The following is a 21,677-nucleotide window of genomic DNA, read 5'->3' as shown; positions in this document are numbered from 1 at the left end:
CCCTATGCTAGATTAGCAGAGAGAAATGTAGTAGCATCCACGGTTATCCCATCTGACCTTGGCTAACTACGTAGAGCTACTCTACAGTTAGGCAGCGCATCTATTCAGTGAGCCATCAGGATGAAGCAAATTATTTTTAGTCGCTTTGAACAGTTTAAAAAAAAATTGCATATGTCTATCAGAGATAGTGACTCAACTGGTTCTGCATACTAGAATTACTTTACTAACAGCTAGCAGATAGCACTGAAAGAGCAAAGCGTGAAGAAAGCTGTGTGTGTTGACAAGTGATAACAAATAAATAACAAATAAACAATTAGGATACTATTCTGTCAAACCAATTTATTTAGCAAAGACTGGAAAGGGACCCTACCAAGCAGGCAAACCAGTTGAAGAATTACTTGCTTCATGACACCTTGTCCCTCAAAGAACCAGGGTTTAAAAGAAACACACAGACATTTACAACACATAATAAAACTCTGATATATATACTGACACTTCTTGGATCTTACTCTAAAGCTGTTTTATGTTGTCAGCACTGTCACGTTACAATGCATGACATTAGTGCAGCTAGTGACAACACCAATTAAATCTGCTGGATGCAACAGGCTGGCAGGAGGAGCACTCTTCCAGTTGTAGGATGAAGCACTTAACTCAATATAAAATCAACTCTCAATTTTAAATGTTTTAGCTATGTAAACAGTTCAAGTAGTTGTGGTGATGAAGCAGTGCATTCATCAGCATTACTCAGCTGGCCTTATAAGATCTTTAAAAGAAAATCTCACAAAATGTTGAACTAAATACACAATGCTGTGTCTTGTTTATCCATCATTTCAAATCAAATAGCTCACGTTTTGTTGCAAGCGCAACAGTGTCTTGACGTGCTTAGTGAGAATTGCGCCAGCTACAATACGTACTGCCATAAACTAGTTCAACACCTGCATGCCAGCAACATTGTAAATTCTTCATTGATGTGTGCCAGAATTGAAATGACATGAAATGTAAGGTCAAATTATTATTATAGTCATTCTTCTTCTTCTTTGGCCTCCTTGTCTCGGGAGACAATGGGTAAGTGCCTGCAGGTGGTCAGTAGTTTGTGGAGCAGCGCCTGGAGTGGCTATAAAGGCCAATACTAGAGTGACAGACTCTTCCACTGGTGCTGCAGATAAAATTGGTTGTCGGGGCTGTTTCGCATTTGGCTCTCTCCTTGCGCTTCTGTCTTTTTTCCTGCCAACTACTAAGTCTCTTCAACTCGCCACACTTTAGCCCCGCCTTTATGGCTGCCCGCCAGCTCTGGTGATCGCTGGCAACTGACTCCCATTAGTCATTACAGCAGAGCAATCCAGTCAGTCCATTCCCCCACTCTATCTCCATAGCCCTGCACAATTATTTTCCTCAAGTACCCATCTATTTCCCTTCTGAAATCATTTCCACTTCCACCACCCTCGCAGGCAGTGAGCTCCGGTTGATTACCACTCGCTGCTAAAAAAAAGTTCTTCCTCACACCACCACCGCACCCTCCACAGCATCTCTTGCCCAAAACCTTAAATCTGTGTCCCCTAGTCTTTGTACCATCAGCAAAAATCAGCTAATGAGAGCAGCTCTACTTTGTCTACCTTACCTAACCTGTCATAATCTTGTATGCCTCTATCAAATTTACCCTCAACCTCCTTTGCTCCAAGGAGAACGACCCCAGCTTCTCCAACCTAGCCTTGTAGCTAAATCCTTCATTACCATTCTGGTAAAACTTGTCTCAAGGATCCTCACATGACTAGAACTGGATGCAATATTCTAGTTGTGGCTTGACCAGAGCTTTATAGACATTCAGCATAACTTCCCTGCTTTTGTACTCAATACCTATTTATGAAGCCCAAGATCCTATATGCTTTGCTAACTACTCTCAATATGTCCTACTACCTTCAAAGATCTACGCACATGAACCTCAAGGTCCCTCTGTCCCTGCACACTCTTTAGAACTGTGCCATTAAGTACATATGGGCCTCTCCCTATCCCTTCTGCCAAAAAGTACCAACTCACACTTCTTTGTATTAAATTTGATCTGCCATTTGTCTGCCCATTTGGCTAACTTATCTATGTCCTGTTGTAGTTGATTGGTATCATCCCCACTGTTTGCCATACCTCCTAAGTTTGGCATCATCGACAAATTTTGAAATTTACTCTGTATTCCAATATTCAAGTTGTTTATGTTTAGTTTAGAGATACAGCACTGAAACAGGCCCTTCAGCCCACCGAGTCTGTGCCGACCATCAACTACCCATTTATACTAATCCTACACTAATCCCATATTCCTACCACATCCCCACCTGTCCCTATATATCCCTACCACCTACCTATACTAGGGGCAATTTATAATGGCCAATTTACCTACCAACCTGCAAGTCTTTTGGCTTGTGGGAGGAAACCGGAGCACCCGGAGAAAACCCACGCAGACACAGGGAGAACTTGCAAAGTTATATATTGTCATGAGAGTGCCTTTTTTTCTCTGTTTAAAAATTATGGGGGGGTCTGTGTGCCTTTAAGACTGAGAGCAGTTTTTATATTCTCTGGGAATAGTGTGTGCGAGCTACAAGCCTGTTCCTAAGCAACAGCAACAGACAGAGGTTACATGCCATACTGTACCAGTCTGACTGTGTGTAAAGACTGGCTGGAACCAGTTTGATCTGGCAGACCAGCGAAGGGTACTCTCCTTGAAGGAAGGATCTGTCTCTCTCTCAGCCGAAAATCTACACTGGCCTACAGGCCTTGTTTCGCCTAAAGACGACCACCCCTGTAAAGGAATCTCTGCATTGTCAGAGGTAGCAAATTCCTTTTTATTCCCGTCTCCAAGAAGTCCCTGCCTCAGGAGTGACTTTCTGTTGTCTTTTGTGTTTCTGGAAGTTCCAGAAACTCAGTAAAGTTTCTACTGATAGATTTTGCATTAGCAGTCTAAACAAACCTGTTGTTATACTCATTGTTGAAAGATCTGTGTGACGCCTACTGCAGCTAAAGTGCCTTGAACGCCTGTCCACAATAGACTGATCATCAACTCGCCTGGAGACTTCGAGTGGCACCTGACTGTTCAACTCTGGGACACCTCACTGATCCAGGAAAGTAATCCACCGAAACTTACAACCCAGATGTTTTATTATTCCTAAGAAACAGCTCTAATTTTTGAAACATCATTTTAGAACCGGTTAACGGTTGATTTTTGAATGTATGTGCTTATGTGTGAGGGTTAGGAAGAATAAGAAGTTATAAAGTCTTTTCAGACATAGATTTATTTCACAGTGTTTAAGATTTAGTTTATTAATAGTTAATTTGTTGTTGTTTTAACATACCTGGTTTGGTGTTTTATTTTGGGGGTTAATAAAGTGTTTAATTTGGCGAATTTCCGTTTGGTAGAAAACTTTAATAGTCTTCTCTGACCTGTGGAGTAATGGGACTGAATTGACAGTGCATTACACCCGCCTCGGTCATATCTTTATACACACACACACAAAAAAGTGGTCCTAGTACTGACCCTTGGGGAACACCACTGTCTACCAAATTAAGTGTTCACACAGGAGTGACGAACATTAAACAACGGGAATGTACAGCATCCTGAAGATCACGGTAGTCCATCTAGTTAGGCACGTATTTCAAACAATCCCGTATAATACCCAATTCCTCATAACCTTCAAACAATCCCAACGACTATAAGAATACTAAATGCTGGGAAAAGGATATTTGCGGCACTTTATACATTTCTAAAAATTAGTTAGAAAATGATATAGTGCCAGAGAACTGGAGGACAGCTAATGACAGAATAAGTCCAGAAAACTACAGCTTTAAAGTTGGTGGCAGAATAAATAATGGAATCGTAACTCAACTATGTAATAGAACTTAATCGGGCTTAAAAGTGGATAATCCCCAGGCCTAGATGAGATATATGCCAGGCTGTATGTGAGGCAAGGGAGGAGATAGCAGGGGATCTGACACAAATTTTCAAATCCTCTCTGGCCGCAGGAGAGGTACCAGAGGACTGGCGGACAGCGAATGTGGTACCATTATTCAAGAAGGGTAGCAGGGATAAACCAGGTAATTACAGGCCAGTGACTCTAACATCAGTGGTTGGAAAACTATTGGAAAAAATTCTGAGGGACAGGATTAATCTCCACTTGGAGAAGCAGCGATTAATCAGGAATAGTCAGCATGGCTTTGTCAGGGGGCGATCATGTCTAACAAACTTGACTGAATTTTTTGCGGAGGTGACTAGATGTGTAGATGAGGGTATAGCAGTTGATGTAGGCTACATAGACTTCAGTAAGGCTTCTGGTAAGGTCCCGCATGAGAGATTGGTTAAGACGGGTTCGATTCTGGGTACTGCCTGTGCGGAGTTTGCAAGTTCTCCCTGTGACCGCGTGGGTTTTCGCCGGGTGCTCCGGTTTCCTCCCACTGCCAAAGACTTGCATGTGATAGGTAAATTGGCTGTTGTAAATTGCCCCTAGTGTAGGTAGGTGGTAGGGAATATGGGATTACTGTAGGGTTAGTATAAATGGGTGGTTGTTGGTCAGCACAGACTCGGTGGGCCGAAGGGCCTGTTTCAGTGCTGTATCTCTAAATAAAAAAAAAATAAAGTTAAGAGCCCATAGGATCCAGGGCAATTTGGCAAATTGGATCCAAAATTGGCATAATGGCAGGAGGCAAAGGGTGATGGTCGAGGGTTGTTTTTGCGAGTGGAAGCCTGTGAACAGTGGTGTACAAAGAACAGTGCAGCACAGGAACAGGCCATGCGGCCCTCCAAGCCTGCGCCGATCTTAATGCCTGCCTAAACTAAAACCTTCTGCATTACCGGGGTCCGTATCCCTCTATTCCCATCCTATTCGTGTATTTGTCAAGATACGTCTTAAACGTTGCAATCGTACCTGCTTCCACCACCTCCCCCGGCAGCAAGTTCCAGGTACTCACCACCCTCTGTGTAAAAAACTTGCCTCGCACATTCCCTCTAAACTTTGCCCCTCGCACCTTATGTCCCCTAGTAACTGACTCTTCCACCCTGGGAAAAAGCTTCTGACTATCTACTCTATCCATGCCACTCATAACTTTGTAAACCTCTATCATGTCGCCCCTCCACCTCTGTCGTTCCAGTGAAAACAATCTGAATTTATCCAACCTCTCCTCATAGCTAATACCCTCCAGACCAAGCAACATCCTGGTAAACCTCTTCTGTACACTCTCCAAAGCCTCCACATCCTTCTGGTAGTGTGGCGACCAGAAATGTACGCAATATTCCAAGTGTGGCCTAACTAAGGTTCTGTACAGCTGCAGCATGACTTGCCAATTTTTATACTCTATGCCTCGACCGACAAAGGCAAGCATGCCGTATGCCTTCTTGACTACCTTATCCACCTGTGTTGCCACTTCCAGTGATCTGTGGACCTGTACACCCAGATCTCTCTGCCTGTCAATACTCCTAAGGGTTCTGCCATTTACTGTATACTTCCCACCTGTATTAGACCTTCCAAAATGCATTACTTCACATTTGTCCGGATTAAACTCCATCTGCCATTTCTCCGCTCAAGTCTCCAACCGATCTATATGCAACTCCACCAACCTTTGTGTTGTCCGCAAACTTACTAATCAGACCAGCTACATTTTCCTCCAAATCATTTATATATACTACAAACAGCAAAGGTCCCAGCACTGATCCCTGCGGAACACCACGAGTCACAGCCCTCCATTCAGAAAAGCACCCTTCCACTGCTACCCTCTGACTTCTATGACCAAGCCAGTTCTGTATCCATCTTGCCAGCTCACCTCTGATCCCGTGTGACTTCACCTTTTGTACCAGTCTGCCATGAGGGACCTTGTCAAAGGCTTTACTGAAGTCCATATAAACAACATCCACTGCCCTTCCTTCATCAATCATCTTCGTCACTTCCTCAAAAAACTCGATCAAGTTAGTGAGACACGACCTCCTCTTCACAAAACCATGCTGCCTCTCGCTAATAAGTCCATTTGTTTCCAAATGGGAGAAAATCCTGTCCCGAAGAATCCTCTCCAATAATTTCCCTACCACTGACGTAAGGCTCACTGCCTGTAATTTCCTGGATTATCCTTGCTACCCTCCTTAAACAAAGGAACAACATTGGCTATTCTCCAGTCCTCTGGGACCTCACCTGTAGCCAATCAGGATACAAAGATTTCTGTCAAGGCCCCAGCAATTTCCTCCATTGCCTCCCTCAGTATTCTGGGGTAGATCTCATCAGGCCCTGGGGACTTATCTACCTTAATGTTTTTCAAGATGTCCAACACCTCCTCCTTTTTGATGTTGACATGACCCAGACTATCTACACTCCCTTCTCTAGACTCATCATCCACCTAATCCTTCTCTTTGGTGAATACTAATGCAAAGTACTCATTTAGTACCTCGCCCATTTCCTCTGGCTCCACGCATAGATTCCCATCTCTGTTCTTGAGTGGTCCAACCCTTTCCCTGGCTACCCTCTTGCTCTTTATGTATGTATAAAAAGCCTTGGGATTCTCCTTAATCCTATTTGCCTATGACTTTTCATGACCCCTTTTAGCCCTCCTAACTCCTTGCTTAAGTTCCTTCCTACTTTCTTTATATTCCTCAAGGGCTTCCTTTTTCTTTTTGACTAGGCTCACAATATCCCTCGTTATCTAAGGTTCCCGAAACTTGCCAAACTTATCCTTCTTCCTCACGTTTGAAAGACTCCCACGTCAGATGTTGATTTACCCTCAAACAGCCGCCCCCAATCTAAACTCTTCAGTTCCTGCCGAATATTGTTATAATCAGCCTTCCCCCAATTTAGCACCTTCACCCGAGGACTACTCTTATCCTTATCCACAAGTACCTTAAAACTTACGGAATTATGGTCACTGTTCCCAAAATGCTCCCCTACTGAAACCTGGTTGGGCTCATTCCCCAATACCAGGTCCAGTACGGCCCCTTCCCTAGTTGGACTATCTACATATTGTTTCAAGAAGCTCTCCTGGATGCTCCTTACAAATTCTGTCCCATCCAAGCCCCCAGCACTAAGTGAGTCCCAGTCAATATAGGGGAAGTTAAAATCACCCACCACAACAGCCCTCAAGGTGTAGATTATGTTTATGTTTAGAGATACAGCACTGAAACAGGCCCTTCGGCCCACCGAGTCTGTGCCGACCATCAACCACCCATTTATACTAATCCTACACTAATCCCATATTCCTACCACATCCCCACCTGTCCCTCTATTTCCCTACCACCTACCTATACTAGGGGCAATTTATAATGGCCAATTTACCTACCAACCTGCAAGTCTTTTGGCTTGTGGGAGGAAACCGGAGCACCCGGAGAAAACCCACGCAGACACAGGGAGAACTTGCAAACTCCACACAGGCAGTACCCAGAATTGAACCCGGGTCGCTGGAGCTGTGAGGCTGCAGTGCTAACCACTGCGCCACTGTGCAGCCCAAGGATCGGCGCTAGAACCCTTGCTGTTTGTAGTGTACATTAATGATTTAGACGCGAAGATAGGAGGTATGATCAATAAGTTCGCAGATGACACGAAAATTGGTGGTATCGTAAATAGTGAGGAGGAAAGCCTTAGATTTCAGGACGATATAGATGGGCTGGTAAAATGGGCGGAACTGTCGAAAATGGAATTTAATCCTGAGAAATGTGAGGTGATGCATTTTGGGAGGACTAACAAGGCAAGGGAATATACAATGGATGGTAAGACCCTAGGAAGTACAGAGGGACCTTGGCGTACATGTCCACAGATCACTGAAGGCAGCAGCACAGGTAGATAAGGTGGTTAGGAAGGCATATGGGATACTTGCCTTTATTAGCTGAGGCACAGAATATAAGAGCAGGGAGGTTATGATGGAGCTGTATAAAACGGTAGTTAGGCCACAGCTGGAGTACTGTGTACAGTTCTGGTCACCACACTATAGATGTGATAGCAATGGAGAGGGTGCAGAGGAGATTCACCAGGATGTTGCCTAGGCTGGAGCATTTCAGCTATGAAGAGAGACTGGATAGGCTCGGGTTGTTTTCCATAAAGCAGAGAAGGCTGAGGGGGGACTTGATTGAGGTATACAAAATTATGAGGGACATTGATAAGATAGAAAGGAAGAAACTTTTTCCCTTAGCAGAGGTGTTAATAACCAGGGGCATAGATTTAAGGTAAGGGGCAGGAGGTTTAGAGGGGATTTGAGGAAAAATGTTTTCACCCAGAGGGTGGTTGGAATCTGGAACACACTGCCTGAAGGGGTGGTAGAGGCAGGAACCTTCACAACATTTAAGAAGTATTTAGATGAGCACTTGAAATGTCATAGCATACAAGATTACAGGCCAAGTGCTGGAAAATGGGATTAGAATAGATAGGTGCTTGATGGCCAGCACAGACACGATGGGCCAAAGGGACTGTTTGTGTGCTGTATAACTCTATGACTCTGACACCCAGAAAGCAAAAAGATAACAGTCAGCATGGACTTCAAAAGGGAAGGTCATGTTTGACCAACCTCATTGAATTCTTTGAAGCAGTAACAGAAAGAGTAGACAAGGGTATAGTAACAGATCTAATATATTTACATTTTTTAAAAGGCCTTTGATAAGGAAGACTCATGTCCAAGGTCAGAGTGTTTGGAGTCAGGGGACAAGTAGCAGAATGGATAGCAAGCTGGCTACAAAGTACAAGAGAGAGTAAGAGTCAAAGGGAGTTACTCAGACTAGTGGAAAGTGAGAAGTGTGTTCCACAGCAATTGCTGCTGGGACCATCGTTGTTCACCATTTACATAAATGAATTGCACTCAAGAACTGGAAGTACAAATTCAAAATCTGTCGATGGCACCAAATTGAGGAGTATAGTTAATGTGGAATATGACAGACCAAATGCAGAAGATGCCACTAAACTTGCAGAATGATCATGTAAATGGCAAATAAATTTAAAGTTATGTACATGGTGGCACATTTTCACAGGAAGAATAAGGGGTCACATATTCCTTGGAAAATAAAAGTCTAAATGGGGTAGACAAGCAAAGAGATCTAGGGTGCACACTCACAAATCATTAAACATAGCAATGCAACTTAACAAGGCTATAAAAATGAAAAAGCACTTTCTAGAACAATGTATAGAAAAGCAGGGAAGTTACACTAGAACCTGGTCTAAAACCTTGGTAAGACCACACTTACCATATCCCATAAAATACCTCATCTCTCATATCCTATAAATAATTCCATAAAATACTCCATCTCTTAAATCTTTCAATTACTTGAATTGTCCAAAACACTACCCAGCACCCACTTGAACTTGCTGACACAATTCTGTTGTCAGTTTCACGTGCTCACTACTGTTTGTGTGAAACAGTTAAATCTAAACTTTTTGTTGCCCTGCCTTCTTCTGAGCTTGAGACCATGCCCCCTAATTAAAGCAGCAGCCTCACAACTGGGTCTCTATTTTTCATTACCTCCAGGATCTTAAACTCCAATGTAAACCTCATCAGTTTTCTGACTTCAATGCTTAATCTACCGTATTAGTTCAGTTTCTCTCCTCTGCGCCTTCTCCAAAACCAGGATTACCCATTGCAGTAAAATGACTAACTGCACACAGTACTCCAGGTCGGACCGAACCAGTGCTCCATACAAGTTCACTGTCGCCCCCTTGTGCGAAGATGGAGTTAAGGTAGAAAATTAGCCATGAACTTACTGAATAGCAGAGGAGGCTCGAAGGGTCCTATTTCTTATGTTCTTAAGGCTTCTATTCTCTCTCCCTGACTGTACACCAGAAGTGCCCAAGTGCTCTGTATTCTAGGTATACCTAGGTGCATGCGTCGAGTCGTACAGGCCACATATAATAGTTAACGCCCTGTTTCTGTACAATACCTTAAGCTGCCAATCTTGGTGCCATGGTTTAGGATTTATCCAAACAGGAAACAGAAAGAAGAACAACTCACTTCAGCCCTCCAAGTTGCAAAATAGAGCACGTCAGTGAGTATGAAATCTCTATGCAAACAAAAGCCTGGCCTTTGTGGGCTGGTTTTTCAGGGCTGAAAAGCTGCATGTGGCCCACAGACTATTACCATGGATACAGTGGGACTGAAGCAGTGCTCTATACAATATTGGGTTTATTTTTTTAGCGTTGTTGCTCACAAAAAAAGCTTTTGCCAACTTTCAGCCTCAATCTATCCAATTCTCTCTGGAATTGGTTGGTTTGTTCTCTATTGTTTACAGGATCCTCCTGTTTCATATCAGCAAAGTGCACCAGACATACAATTCCCAATGTATCAGAAATAAACATTACATATAGTAAGCTTTTAGTTTGTAAAAAAGTTTGAGTCTATGAATGCATGGTTCCAGCTTGCTTTTCCATTAGTTCTCGAGGACAGGTATTATCAATCATAAGGCTTGCAGTGATTAGTGAAATCAGAGAATCACATTCCACAAGACAGATAATATAGAAACTGACAATTCAAACTGGTAAGTTGAAAAAATTCCCAATTATTTGCAATTTAAAACTGTAAATGTAACCAAGTTACAAGTCAGAAATGTCAGCTGTTGAGACCCACTCAATTCCAACTTGTCAGATTGTTTTGGCTCCGAACAGCACAAAATCAACTTCTGAGTTTCAATCCACAGCAGGAGAAAGAAACAGAACCAAAGTCAATGAGGCTGGGACATAATTGGAAATTTCAAAATGAAGATTCGCAAAATTTTTGTAAGGCGTGGCTATTAAAGGGGCACAGAATCAAGGTGGGTAAATGGAGTTAAGATATAGATCAGCCATGATCTAATTGAATGGAACAGGCTCAAGGGCCTGAATAGCCTCCTCCTGTGGTGAGGTTATTTTCTTTACATTTTCCCCTCTGGTTAGTGATCATAATCTGCAACAGCTCATTATACAATACTCACGCATTTTCTTCATCGAAGTTTGGCCGCTTAGAGCCCACTTTATAGAAGCAGGGTGTCTGAGCGGGCTGCGTTTTCCCGTAACCTCCCGGTGGGCCCAGTGGACCGAACACAGAGTGCGTTGCCTTCGGCAGTTTTGGTTCCTCCTTCTTCCCCGGCGTAATGGCAAAACCGCCAAAACCAAATCCCCTCTTTGCTCCACTGCCTCCTTTATTCCAATTCATTGTTTAGCTGCATAAACATATAACAAGTGTTACACGAGCTCCCTAAAACACCTTCACCCAAGATTGCATCTTACGAACATATGAGCAATGACGGACAGGAATAGATCCTCTCGTCCATTCAGCCTGCCACACACAACTATGCTACCTTTTGGATTAAAGAGGAAAACCGAAAAGAGAATGTCACCCCAAAGAAAATAAATATACACACCACACCAACAGAATCAGAGATGATATGCAAGGCTGCCCAGCAGAATGCAAATCCATGACGAGCAAAACTATTCAATGTGGTCATGTTAACAGTTCACCAGATATCTGACAAGTATCACAGTTCTGAAGGAAGACTGCCTTGAACAGGACAGCTGACAGCAAAATAAACATCACAGCGAAAATGTTATATGCACAATATATTTTATGAAGCCACGTAGAATATTAATAGTGCTTGTGGGAGCAGTACATTAATACACGAAGGTTTCTTCGCTAGCAGCAACATGGATTTGTTTTGACTCTCACGGCTGTTAGGTTAAGAAATAAGAGGGCCCTGCCTACTTAGAGGCCCTGCTGGTTGGGATTGCCGTTCTTGTCTGCTTATTGGTTAGTGGCTATTATCTGATTTCTCCTCCTAGATGGTGGTTTGCGTGAGGGGCTGCACCAATGTTTCCTCTCAGCTGCACAGCAACCCTGAAGTTCCCGTACAGGATGAGCACAAGTCAGCCCCTTTAAGTTACTGCACGTGTGCAGTCGGGCAAAGAAATTTAAAGGGCCCACACGCAAATGAATAGGCTGGGCACAACAACAAAAAATTAGAGGGAACAGTGGGGTGTGCACCCAGATAAGGGACTAAAAATGGGCTCCAAACTGTTTGGTATTTCCACAGGTCCACGGAAAGGGCAATAACAGAATGAGATATGTCTCAAACATGCTGCAGTTACATATTTGATGTGGGGACTGACACTCTTCCGCGATGGAGGGTAAGGAATGGAACTCCTTGCAGTTAGCAGTGGAAAGTCATCGACCTGAAAAGTGAACTGTTACTTTTTCTGCAGATGCTGCCTGACCTGAGCATTTCAATCATTTTGTTTTTATTTCACATTTTCAGTATCCACAGCATTCACAGTATTTTGCTTTTGTAGCAGCAAGAGTTTGTATGATATAGGGGCTCTTATTCTCCAGTAGATTAAGCCTAACAAATATTGGGCTGATCCATCTGGTAATGGGTGAATGAGGAAGCATGATCAAAATATTCACCAGGTGCCTAACAAATTTCACCTTGCCCAGCATGACTACTAGTTCAGAGTGTACCAAGAGCTGGGAACTACAATAAAAAAGCAGGACCTCAAGGGTTATAATCTCTATTACCTGAGCCATGTGCAAATTGACATAGGTTAATAGATTAGGAGGTAAACACAAGGCTGAAGAAGCGGTATGGGAAAGCCAGCTTCCATTTCATAGGACACCAGCACAGGGACAGGAAGGAATGTGTACGGTTGTAATGGGTTTCACCTGAACTGAAGTAAGACTTTAAACTAGTAAATGGGGGAGGGGTGCTGTGGGGGGGGGGGGGGGGGAAGAAGGCTCAGGTGGAAAAGGGAAGTAGAAGTAATAATTTAAAACAAACAAAAGGAAACATTGTGATTTGGGCACTACAGGTAAAAGAAAAACTAAAAGATGCAAGGAAAGTAAATGGAAAAGAAAAATAAGAAATGTGCGAGAAAAACAGAGCAGAAGGACAGGTTGGAATGTGAGATCCAAATAAGTGTTCTTTATAAAAAAGAATGGAATATGTTACGACCTTAGTTGAGACCATTAATTTTAAAAGAGATATGAACTCCCCAGACCGATTAAAAAAATTACAATTTAATGTTTTAAGACTTATTATAATAGCTAAACTAAAAATCAACATTAACTAAACAGTACTTACTAGGTAGCTAATACACTAAAATACAGAGAAAGATATTTCCCAGAAACTTGTCAACAAACTTTAAAACTCCACACCACATTTATACATTAGTGTTCTCATCGAATCGGTTAAAAGTCCTAAACTCCTCCCAGTTGAAATGGGTTGGATCTCCCAGTTCTTCTTAAAATTAAGACATCCTCTTCACTCACTTCTTCTGAGCAGTTGACTGAATTTCTATTAATAAGGCAATCTCTGGTGACCCTGTTGTCTTTTCTCCTCTGCAAATCTAGAGTCTTCGAACAGAGCTCAAATCATAACAGCGTTTTGCTGTACTGTTGATGAGAGCAGTTTTCTCAGAAACAGCCACTGTTCCCCCTCTCTCTCTCTGTCCAGGCTGTGCAGCAGCTGACTGCTGGCCCTTGTTTCTGCCTTTCCGTCACCAGACCTAGGAAAGCCTGTCAAATTTACCAAGATCTAAAGTCAATAGTCATTTGCCTTTTACAAATTTCAAATTCCATAAATCTGACCATAGCAAAACCACCTGGGCCTTCCTTTGTTTCCAGGTGTTAAAAATCGCAACTCAAATTTGCACCTCAGAGCCCTGGGTCCCCGTTTAAAATCTGAGAGTCTGAGACAGCGAAACCCATTACCCTTTAGGTATTATGTCCTTGCACTCTGCTTCCAAAGGTTCTTTGATCTAGGTTCCTTGTTTTCAAATGGTAACCAAAAAACCTGGGCAGAATTGGTGAGGTCACATGTCTCTTCCAAATGTCCACTTTACAATGCATTAAAGATCACAGTTTTTAAAAACATAACCATACTGCAAAGTCCAGCATTCATAACAAGTATAAGGAACAATGACAAGCTGAATTGCAGATGTGAAATTAGCTTACAGGGTATGACATGGTAGCCTTTACTGAGACATGGCTGCAAGATGGTCAGGACTGGCAACTGAATAGACCAGGTTATAAGGTTTACAGGAAGGATAGAGAAATTGGTAAAGTGTGACGAGTGGTCTACATGGTTAAAGATGAAGTTATTTCAATGATAGAGGATATAACAAGATGAAAGCATGATTCGGAGACTTTATGGGTAGAATTAAGAAATAGACAAGGATTTAAGATTGTAGGGGGAGTTGTATAGGTTCGCTGGTAGCAGCTGTGAAGTGGCAGAAGGTATTAATGTAGAGGTTAGGCAAACATGTAGCAAAGGCAGTGTGGTTTTAATAGGAGATTTAAAATTTCCATACAGATTGGGAAAAGCAGATTTGATCATGTCAGAAAAGTCACGAATGAGTGTGTTCAGCAAAGTTTTCTGCAACAATAAGTCCTAGAACCAACAAGGGGGCAAGCCATATTCAATTTAATGAGTAATGAACTAATTTAGGTTACTGCCTAATAGTGTGTGAACATTAACCTAACAGCAATCATAATATGATTACGTTCAATATTATGTTTGAAAGGAATGTTATGACAGTGCTTTTTTTGTTAAATTTTTTTGAGGACTAGTATTTTAGAATTATGGACATTGTGTTCTTTGAGAAAACTGAAAAGGAATCCATGGATTTTTTTTTTTAACCAAGGTCACGGAGAGATCTGACTTTGAAAACAAACAATTACAGAAAGGATCAAGGAGTGCTAAAAAGTTACTGGAAGACACCTGTCTGCAGATTGTTATGACCAGGTGAGAAAGAGGTCTAGGGTTCCCTTTCAGCCTTCACCTGATCTTAGTGTAACACACTGTTTTTAGCTCCCCCTTGGTAAATTCTTGCTTACCACTTTCCAATTATAAGGCAAAGAAACCAGCACAAACAGGTTTTCTGAGGTTTAAAGGCGAAATTTTATTGAACTTTAATTCGGTTGACGCCTACAGATACACAATGCGCCCACGTTAGCATGCATACGCGATACACATATGCAAATAGAGACAGAAAAGAGAGGAAAAGTAAGTGGAAAAGTTTGAGACAATATCTGAAGAGTTTTTGTTACGGGTCTTCGAGCTCAGTGTAGAGTTCTTGATTGGTGGATCTTGCTTTTCATTCTTAAACCTTGTTCACTGTAGGAGACTTTTCTCTCTTGGGGTTCATGTGTCTTCGGTGGGTTTTGGAGTTCCGTGAGAAAGAGATGGGAGTAGGCAGACAGAAGAGGAGGTCTTTTCAATCCAGGAGCAAAGAGCTTTCTCCCAGTTCAAACTGTCCCAACAATTTAAAACTCCTGAAGTTGGCCAGCAGGGTAGTCACGTGACAAACTGGCTTGACCAGGTCTGTTCTGTGTATTGTATTGGTGCAGGGGATAGCTCCTTTATTCCAATACTGTCTGTTAATATGCAAAAATGTCTTTCCAGCCAGGGGCCTGGCAACCCCTTGAAACAGGCCTTCCCTTCTTCCCAGCAACAATTTGAAATTTTATGTCTATGTGGCGAAATTAACGTGCCTCATTCTTGGCAAGTGTTGGCCTGCATGACAAGATAATTACCCAGCAGGCATTGCTTTTGACTTGGGGAAGATGTTTACAGAGAAGAGACAAATCAAGATTTATGGAGGTCAGGAGGCTTGACTTCCAGAATGTTTTGATTTCACTTTGAATTGTTACAAAATGCAGTTGGGGACGAACAGTGGTTTGAAAAGGAGTTAAAGAGTCACCTTGCCAAGAACAACAAATCACCCCAACTCAGTCTGTTCCAGCAGTTTGGAAAAAAAACCTGCCAGTTTTCCATTTCTCGAGAAGCAAGTGTAAGAAGCAGACTAAACTGTTGCCGCATTTCTCCTGTAAGGCCTCTGGCCGAAACCTCTGTTGCTGCATTCCCTGGAAGCCTACCCGAGTGATCTTCAACGAAAAAGAACTGTTCTCGAAAGATCCCAGTGACAGCAATCTATACGCATTTTGGACATCAAACCAAAACAAAGGACATCTGTCCATATCTTCTCTTTCTTCAAGAATTAGCAAATATTTAACCCAAGTGTTTTTTTATGTCTGTTTTTGTTTGCAATAGAGCTCTAAAACGCAAATCACTTTACTTTCCAGTTAACTGGTGTATGAGTATGTGAGGGGCTAAAGTAAAAAGGAACGTTAATATTGCAAGTGTGTTTATGTTTTACTTCAGTACTGGTTAAGACTTGTTTTATAATAAACTGATAATTTTGTTGTTTATTAAGAAACCTGGTTGGCGTGTTTTATTTGGGGAAAAATCCAGATTGACTTTATCAATAAGTGGGAAAAATTTAAATATATGCTGTGACCCGTGGAGAAGTGGAAGTAGAACAGTGCACTCCTCTTACCTCGGTTTTAACAATTTGTAAAGGATAGATCATGCCTGACAAACCACATTTTTGAAGCGATGAAAGTAACCAACAGGGGGATGTCTATGGATATAATGAATATAGACTTCCAGAAGGTATTTGATAAAGTCCCTCTGAAGAGACTGCTACCTAAAGCTGAAGCAAATGAAATTGGAGGCAACTTATTGATCTGGTTAAGAAATTGGCTAAGCGGCAGGTAAGTAGGGATAATCGGCAGATACTCTAATTGGCAGCAAAAACAGCAAGTGTTAGAAATACTCAGCAGGTCAGGCAGCATCTGTGGAGAGAGAAGCAGAGTTAACATTTCAAGTCTGTGATCTTTCATCAGAACACCTGAAATGTTAACTCTGCTTCTCTCCACAGATGCTGCCTGACCTGCTGAATATTTCCAACACTTGCGGTTTTTATTTCAGATTTCCAGCTTTACTCTAATTGGCAATGTGACTAGCGGTGTCCCACAAGGATCTGTGCTAGGGCCTCAACTATTCATCGTATTTATTAATGACTTAGATTATGGAATAGACAGTCACATATTTAAATTTGCCGATGACAGCAAGATGGGTGGCTTGTAAGCTGTGTAGATGGAAGCATAAAATTATAGTGAGATATTGATAGATTAAGTGAATGGACACAACTGTAGCAAATGGATTTCAATGCAGGCAAATGTGAGGTCATTCACTTTAAAACTAAAAAGGGTAGAACAGGGTACTTTATAAATGGTGAAAAACTAGAAACAGCAGAGTCAGCCACATGTCATTTGGTAGCACTCCCATCGGAGCCAGAACCTGTGAGTTCAAGTCCCACTCCAGAGCTTGAGCACAAGAATCAAAGCTGGCACTCCAGTGCAGCATTGAGGAAGTACTGCACTGTCAGAGGTGCCATGCTTCAGATGAGGCATCAAACTGAGGCACCGTCTGCCCTCTCAGGTCAGCCTAAAAGATTTTGAAGGCACTATTTCGAAGAAGAGCAAGGCAGTTATCCCCGGTGTCCTGGCTGATATTTATTCATCAATCAATATCACAAACACAGATTATCAAGTCATTATCACATTGTTGTTCGTGGGAGCTTGCTGGGTGCAAATTTGCTACTGTGAACAGTGACTACAATTCAAAAGAACTTCATTGGCTGTAAAGCACTTTGAGGCATTCTGTGACCATGAAAGATGCTATTGTAACCCAAGTCTTTTTTTTCCCCCTTGGGTCTGAAGAGACTTGGGGGTCCACATCCACAGATTAAAATGTTATGGACAGGTGCAGAAAATAATCAAAAAGGCTTTTGGAATGCTGGCCTTTATATCTAGATGACTAGAATACAAGGGGATAAAAGTTATGCTTCAGCTATACAAAGCCCTGGTTAGACCACACCTGGAGTACTGCGTTCAGTTCTGGGCACCACACCTTAGGAAGGATATACTGGCCTATGAGGAAATGCAGCATAAATTTATCAGAATGATATCTGGAATTCAAGGGTTAAATTATGAGGGGTGATTACACAAACAAGGGTTGTATTCCCTGGAACGTTGAAGGTTAAGGGGTGATTGGATTGACGTTTTCAAGATATGAAGGGAATTGATAAGAGTAGTTATACAGACACTATTTCCGCTGGTTGGGGAGTAGGAACATTGGAGCAGAAGTAGGCCATTCAGCCGATCGAGCCTGCTCTGCCACTCAATACGATCATGGACGATCATCCACTTCAATGTCTTTTTCCCCAGTATCCCCATATCTCTTTAGGTCATTGGTATTCAGAAATTTGTCAATCCCTATTTTAAACATACTCAATGACTGAGCTTCCACAGCCCTCTGGGGTAGAGAATTCCAAAGATTCACAACCCTGAGTAAAGAAATTTCTCATCTCGGTCATAAGCAGCTTCCCCCTTATTTTGAAATTGTGTCCACTGGTTCTAGACTCCACAATCAGGGGTAACATCTTACTTGCATCTACCCTGTTTACTTCTTTAAGTATTTGATAGGTTTAATGAGATCAGCTCTATTCTGCGAAATTCTAGAGAATACAGGCCCAGTTTCCCCAATCTCTCTTTATAGGACAGTCCCGCCATCACAGGAACAAGTCTGGTGAACCTTTGTTGCACTCCCTCGATGACAATAATATCCTTCCTAAGGTAAGGGGACCAAACTGCACACAGTACTCCAGGTGCGGTTTAACCAATTGAAGCAAGACTTCACTACTCCTCTACTCAAATAATCTTGTGATAAAGGCTAACATACCGTTAGCCTTAATTGCTTGCTGCACCTGCATGTTAGCTTTCAGTGACTTATTGACGAGGACACCCAGGTCCCTTTGTACATCTACACTTTCTAATCGCTTACCATTTAAGAAATACTCTGCACATCTGTTCCTCCTACCAAAATGGATAACCTCACATTTTTCCACATTATATTCCAACTTCCACATTCTTGCCCACTCACTAAGTCTGTCCAAATCCCCTTGAAGCTGCTTTGCATCTTCCTCACAACACACATTTCCACCTAGTTTTGTGTCATCTGCAAACTTGGAAATATTACATTTTGTCCCCACATCCAAATCATTGATATATAGTGAACAGCAGTACCCCACCAGTCATAGCCTGCTAACGTGAGAATGACCCGTTTATTCCTACTCTCTGCTTTCTGTCTGTTAAACAATCCTTAATCTATGCCAGTATATTACCTCTTATCCCATGTGCTTTAATTTTGCTAACCAACCTCCTGTGGGGGACTTTATCGAAAGCCTTCTGAAAATCCAAGTATACTACGCCCACCAACTCCCCTTTATCAATTTTGTTAGTAACAGGTTCGTCAAACATGATTTCCCATTCATAAATCCATACTGACTATGCTCAATCAAATTATTATCCATGTGTCCATTTATCACATCCTCTAGAACAGATTCTACCATTTTCCCTACTACTGATGCAAGGCTAGCAGGTCTGTAGTTCCCTGTTTTCTCTCTTCCTTCCTTCTTAAATAGTGGGGAGACATTTGCTACCTGTCTCATCTATGAATATGGGACATGTCTTAAAAATTAGAGCCAGACCCTTCAGGAGTGAAATTAGGTACACTTGTACACAGAAAAGGTGGGAGAAGTTTGGAATTCTCTTCTGCGAATGGCAATTGATGCTAGGCCAATTGTAAACTTTAAATCTGAGATTGATAGATTTTTGTTAACCAAAAGGTATTAAAGGGATAGGGGGCAAAGATGGGAATATGAAGTTAGGTCACAGATCAGCCATGATCTTATTGAAAAAACTGGCTAAGTGCCCTACTTTTGTTCCTACTATTTCTAGGTCAGAACTCAGCAATAGCGTCAAATGCAAACCAACACTCCAAGAACAATGTTCCCTCTAAGCTACGCAGCTGCACAATCAGGAATGTGCTGCACAAATGCAACAAATAGGCTGTGCACACCAAACAGAAGTTAAAGGGAACATTGTCCAAGAACACTTCCTTCTCTCCCTGACAAGAGCAGTATGGGCAAGTCCTGATTCAAGATCACTGTTTACAAACATAGCATTCTGCATAAGCTCAACAGATTTCTCCAATCCATATTAGACAATTGCTGAAATAATAACAAGAAATACTGGAACCAATCAGCAGGTCTGGCAGCATCTGTGAAAAGAGAAGCAGAGTTAACGTTCAGTTCCGAAGAAGGGTCACTGACCCGAAACGTTAACTTTGCTTCTCTCTCCACAGAAGCTGCCAGACCTGTTGAGTGGGTCCAGCATTTCTTGTTTTTATTTCAGATTTCCAGCATCCGCAGTATTTTGCTTTTATATTAGACAATTGCTGGACTGCTGCAGCTAAGGCATCCTCCTGTACATATTCTGTTCCCTCTCTGCCTTTCATGTCACTGGATACACTCAAACTGTACAATCAAACCCCTAAGAAACTTCTGACCAGAATTCCAGGGCACACACTACCTTGTAAAACAACGAACAATAAAAGAATTTTACAAACTCCCACCCAAAAAAAAATGTTTTTCGGAATAAATTGCATAATAAACTAAGTGGGTCCCTATGATTCTTCATGGTCAACTGAAGGGAGTTAAGATTTTTGTAAACCGTAAATTCACATTACAAAAACCATGCCAGCTGTGGCTTCATTGGTAGCACTATTGCCAGAGTCACATGGTTCGGGGTTCAAGTTCCACTCCATGATTTGAGCACAAAAATCAAGGGCTGACACTCCAATGCAGTTCTGAGGGAGTGCTGCACTGTTGGAGAAAGTGTCTTTTGGATGAGATGTTAAATCAAGGTGCCATCTGCTCTCACAGGTGGACATAAATGATGCCATGGTATTATTTCAAAGAAGAAACTGGGAGTTCTCCCCGGAATCCTGATCATTATCACATTGCTGTGTGTGGGAATTTGCTGTGCGCAAATTGGCTTCCACATTTCCTACAAGTGACTTACACTTCAAAAGTGCTTCATTGGCTGTAAAGCACTTTTCACAACCAGACATCTCAAAGCACCAAAAAAAATTTTTTTTTGCTCTGAAAATACGTTAAGTTTTGTGGACCCTGGTTCTTTCACAGCACATCAAGAGTTCTTTCATGACATCTCACTGAGGTATTTGGGGAAACAGCTTTGACAGATGCTCATTATATCAGTTAAAAGACAACTAATTGTCAATAAATAATTGAAATGCAAGAGTATGATGCATCTACAGAAATGGGAAGAACACTAAAGTAGTAACAATGAATAAAATGGACTCCTCCGCACTGCAATTTTAATGAACACCGCACGTCTCCACCAAGTTCTTTTTAATTGAGTTGTAACACTTTTTAACACAGCAGATTAGACAATGGGATGGAACTCCAGCAATTTATTAGCTTTAGTCCACAAGGACTGTTACATTCCTGCAATTCCAACAAGATACTTTATGTGGGCCGTTGGCTCCAGCAGGGACATATGCCACAAACTTGCACAGATCATTGACAAAAAAAACAAGAAATGCTGGAAATACTCAGCAGGTCTGGCAGCATCTGTGGAGAGAGAAGCAGAGTTAATGTTTCAGGTCAGTGACCCTTCATCAGAAGATCACTGACAATCGCATTAGTAGCAGTTCTAGTCCTAGATGATCACTAACGAACCCAGAAGAGATTCTGATCCTTTAAAAAGATGGTTAGTAAAATGTCCGGAGCTACACAAAAGGACATCCTTGCAGGTCTGTTAAAATAGCTAATAAACAAACAGAGACGTAGACATCTGAGGAACAGTGAAGATTTCAGGTCAAGGCCTTTCAAGGGTCTCCAATACAAAATATTAACACGCCTTCCTTTGCAGATGCCGGCGCACCAGTTCCCTTTTGTGTGATGTAAATTAAAATGTAATATGACATTTGTAACCTGCAGGTGACTGCCTGAAAA

The 21,677-nt window shown here is 42.0% G+C and overlaps 1 protein-coding gene across 3 annotated transcripts in view; it reads right to left on the bottom strand.

Moving 5' to 3' along the window:
* ddx42 (DEAD (Asp-Glu-Ala-Asp) box helicase 42) overlaps window positions 1-21,677 on the bottom strand; it is a 96,914-nt gene that overhangs the window by 74,004 nt on the left and 1,233 nt on the right. For all 3 annotated transcript variants that reach the window (XR_010969050.1, XM_068013098.1, XM_068013099.1), the window contains exon 2: window positions 10,895-11,122. Coding sequence is in view for 2 of the 3 variants with exons in the window: in XM_068013098.1 (XP_067869199.1) it covers window positions 10,895-11,115 (221 nt within the window). In the remaining variant the exon portion in view is untranslated. The remainder of the gene's footprint in view (window positions 1-10,894; window positions 11,123-21,677) is intronic.

The sequence above is a fragment of the Heterodontus francisci genome, chromosome 33 (genome assembly GCF_036365525.1).
Source record: "Heterodontus francisci isolate sHetFra1 chromosome 33, sHetFra1.hap1, whole genome shotgun sequence".
Lineage (NCBI taxonomy): Eukaryota > Metazoa > Chordata > Chondrichthyes > Heterodontiformes > Heterodontidae > Heterodontus > Heterodontus francisci.
Note: the sequence above shows the minus strand (reverse complement) of the source record. Positions and strands in the feature narration are given on the sequence as shown.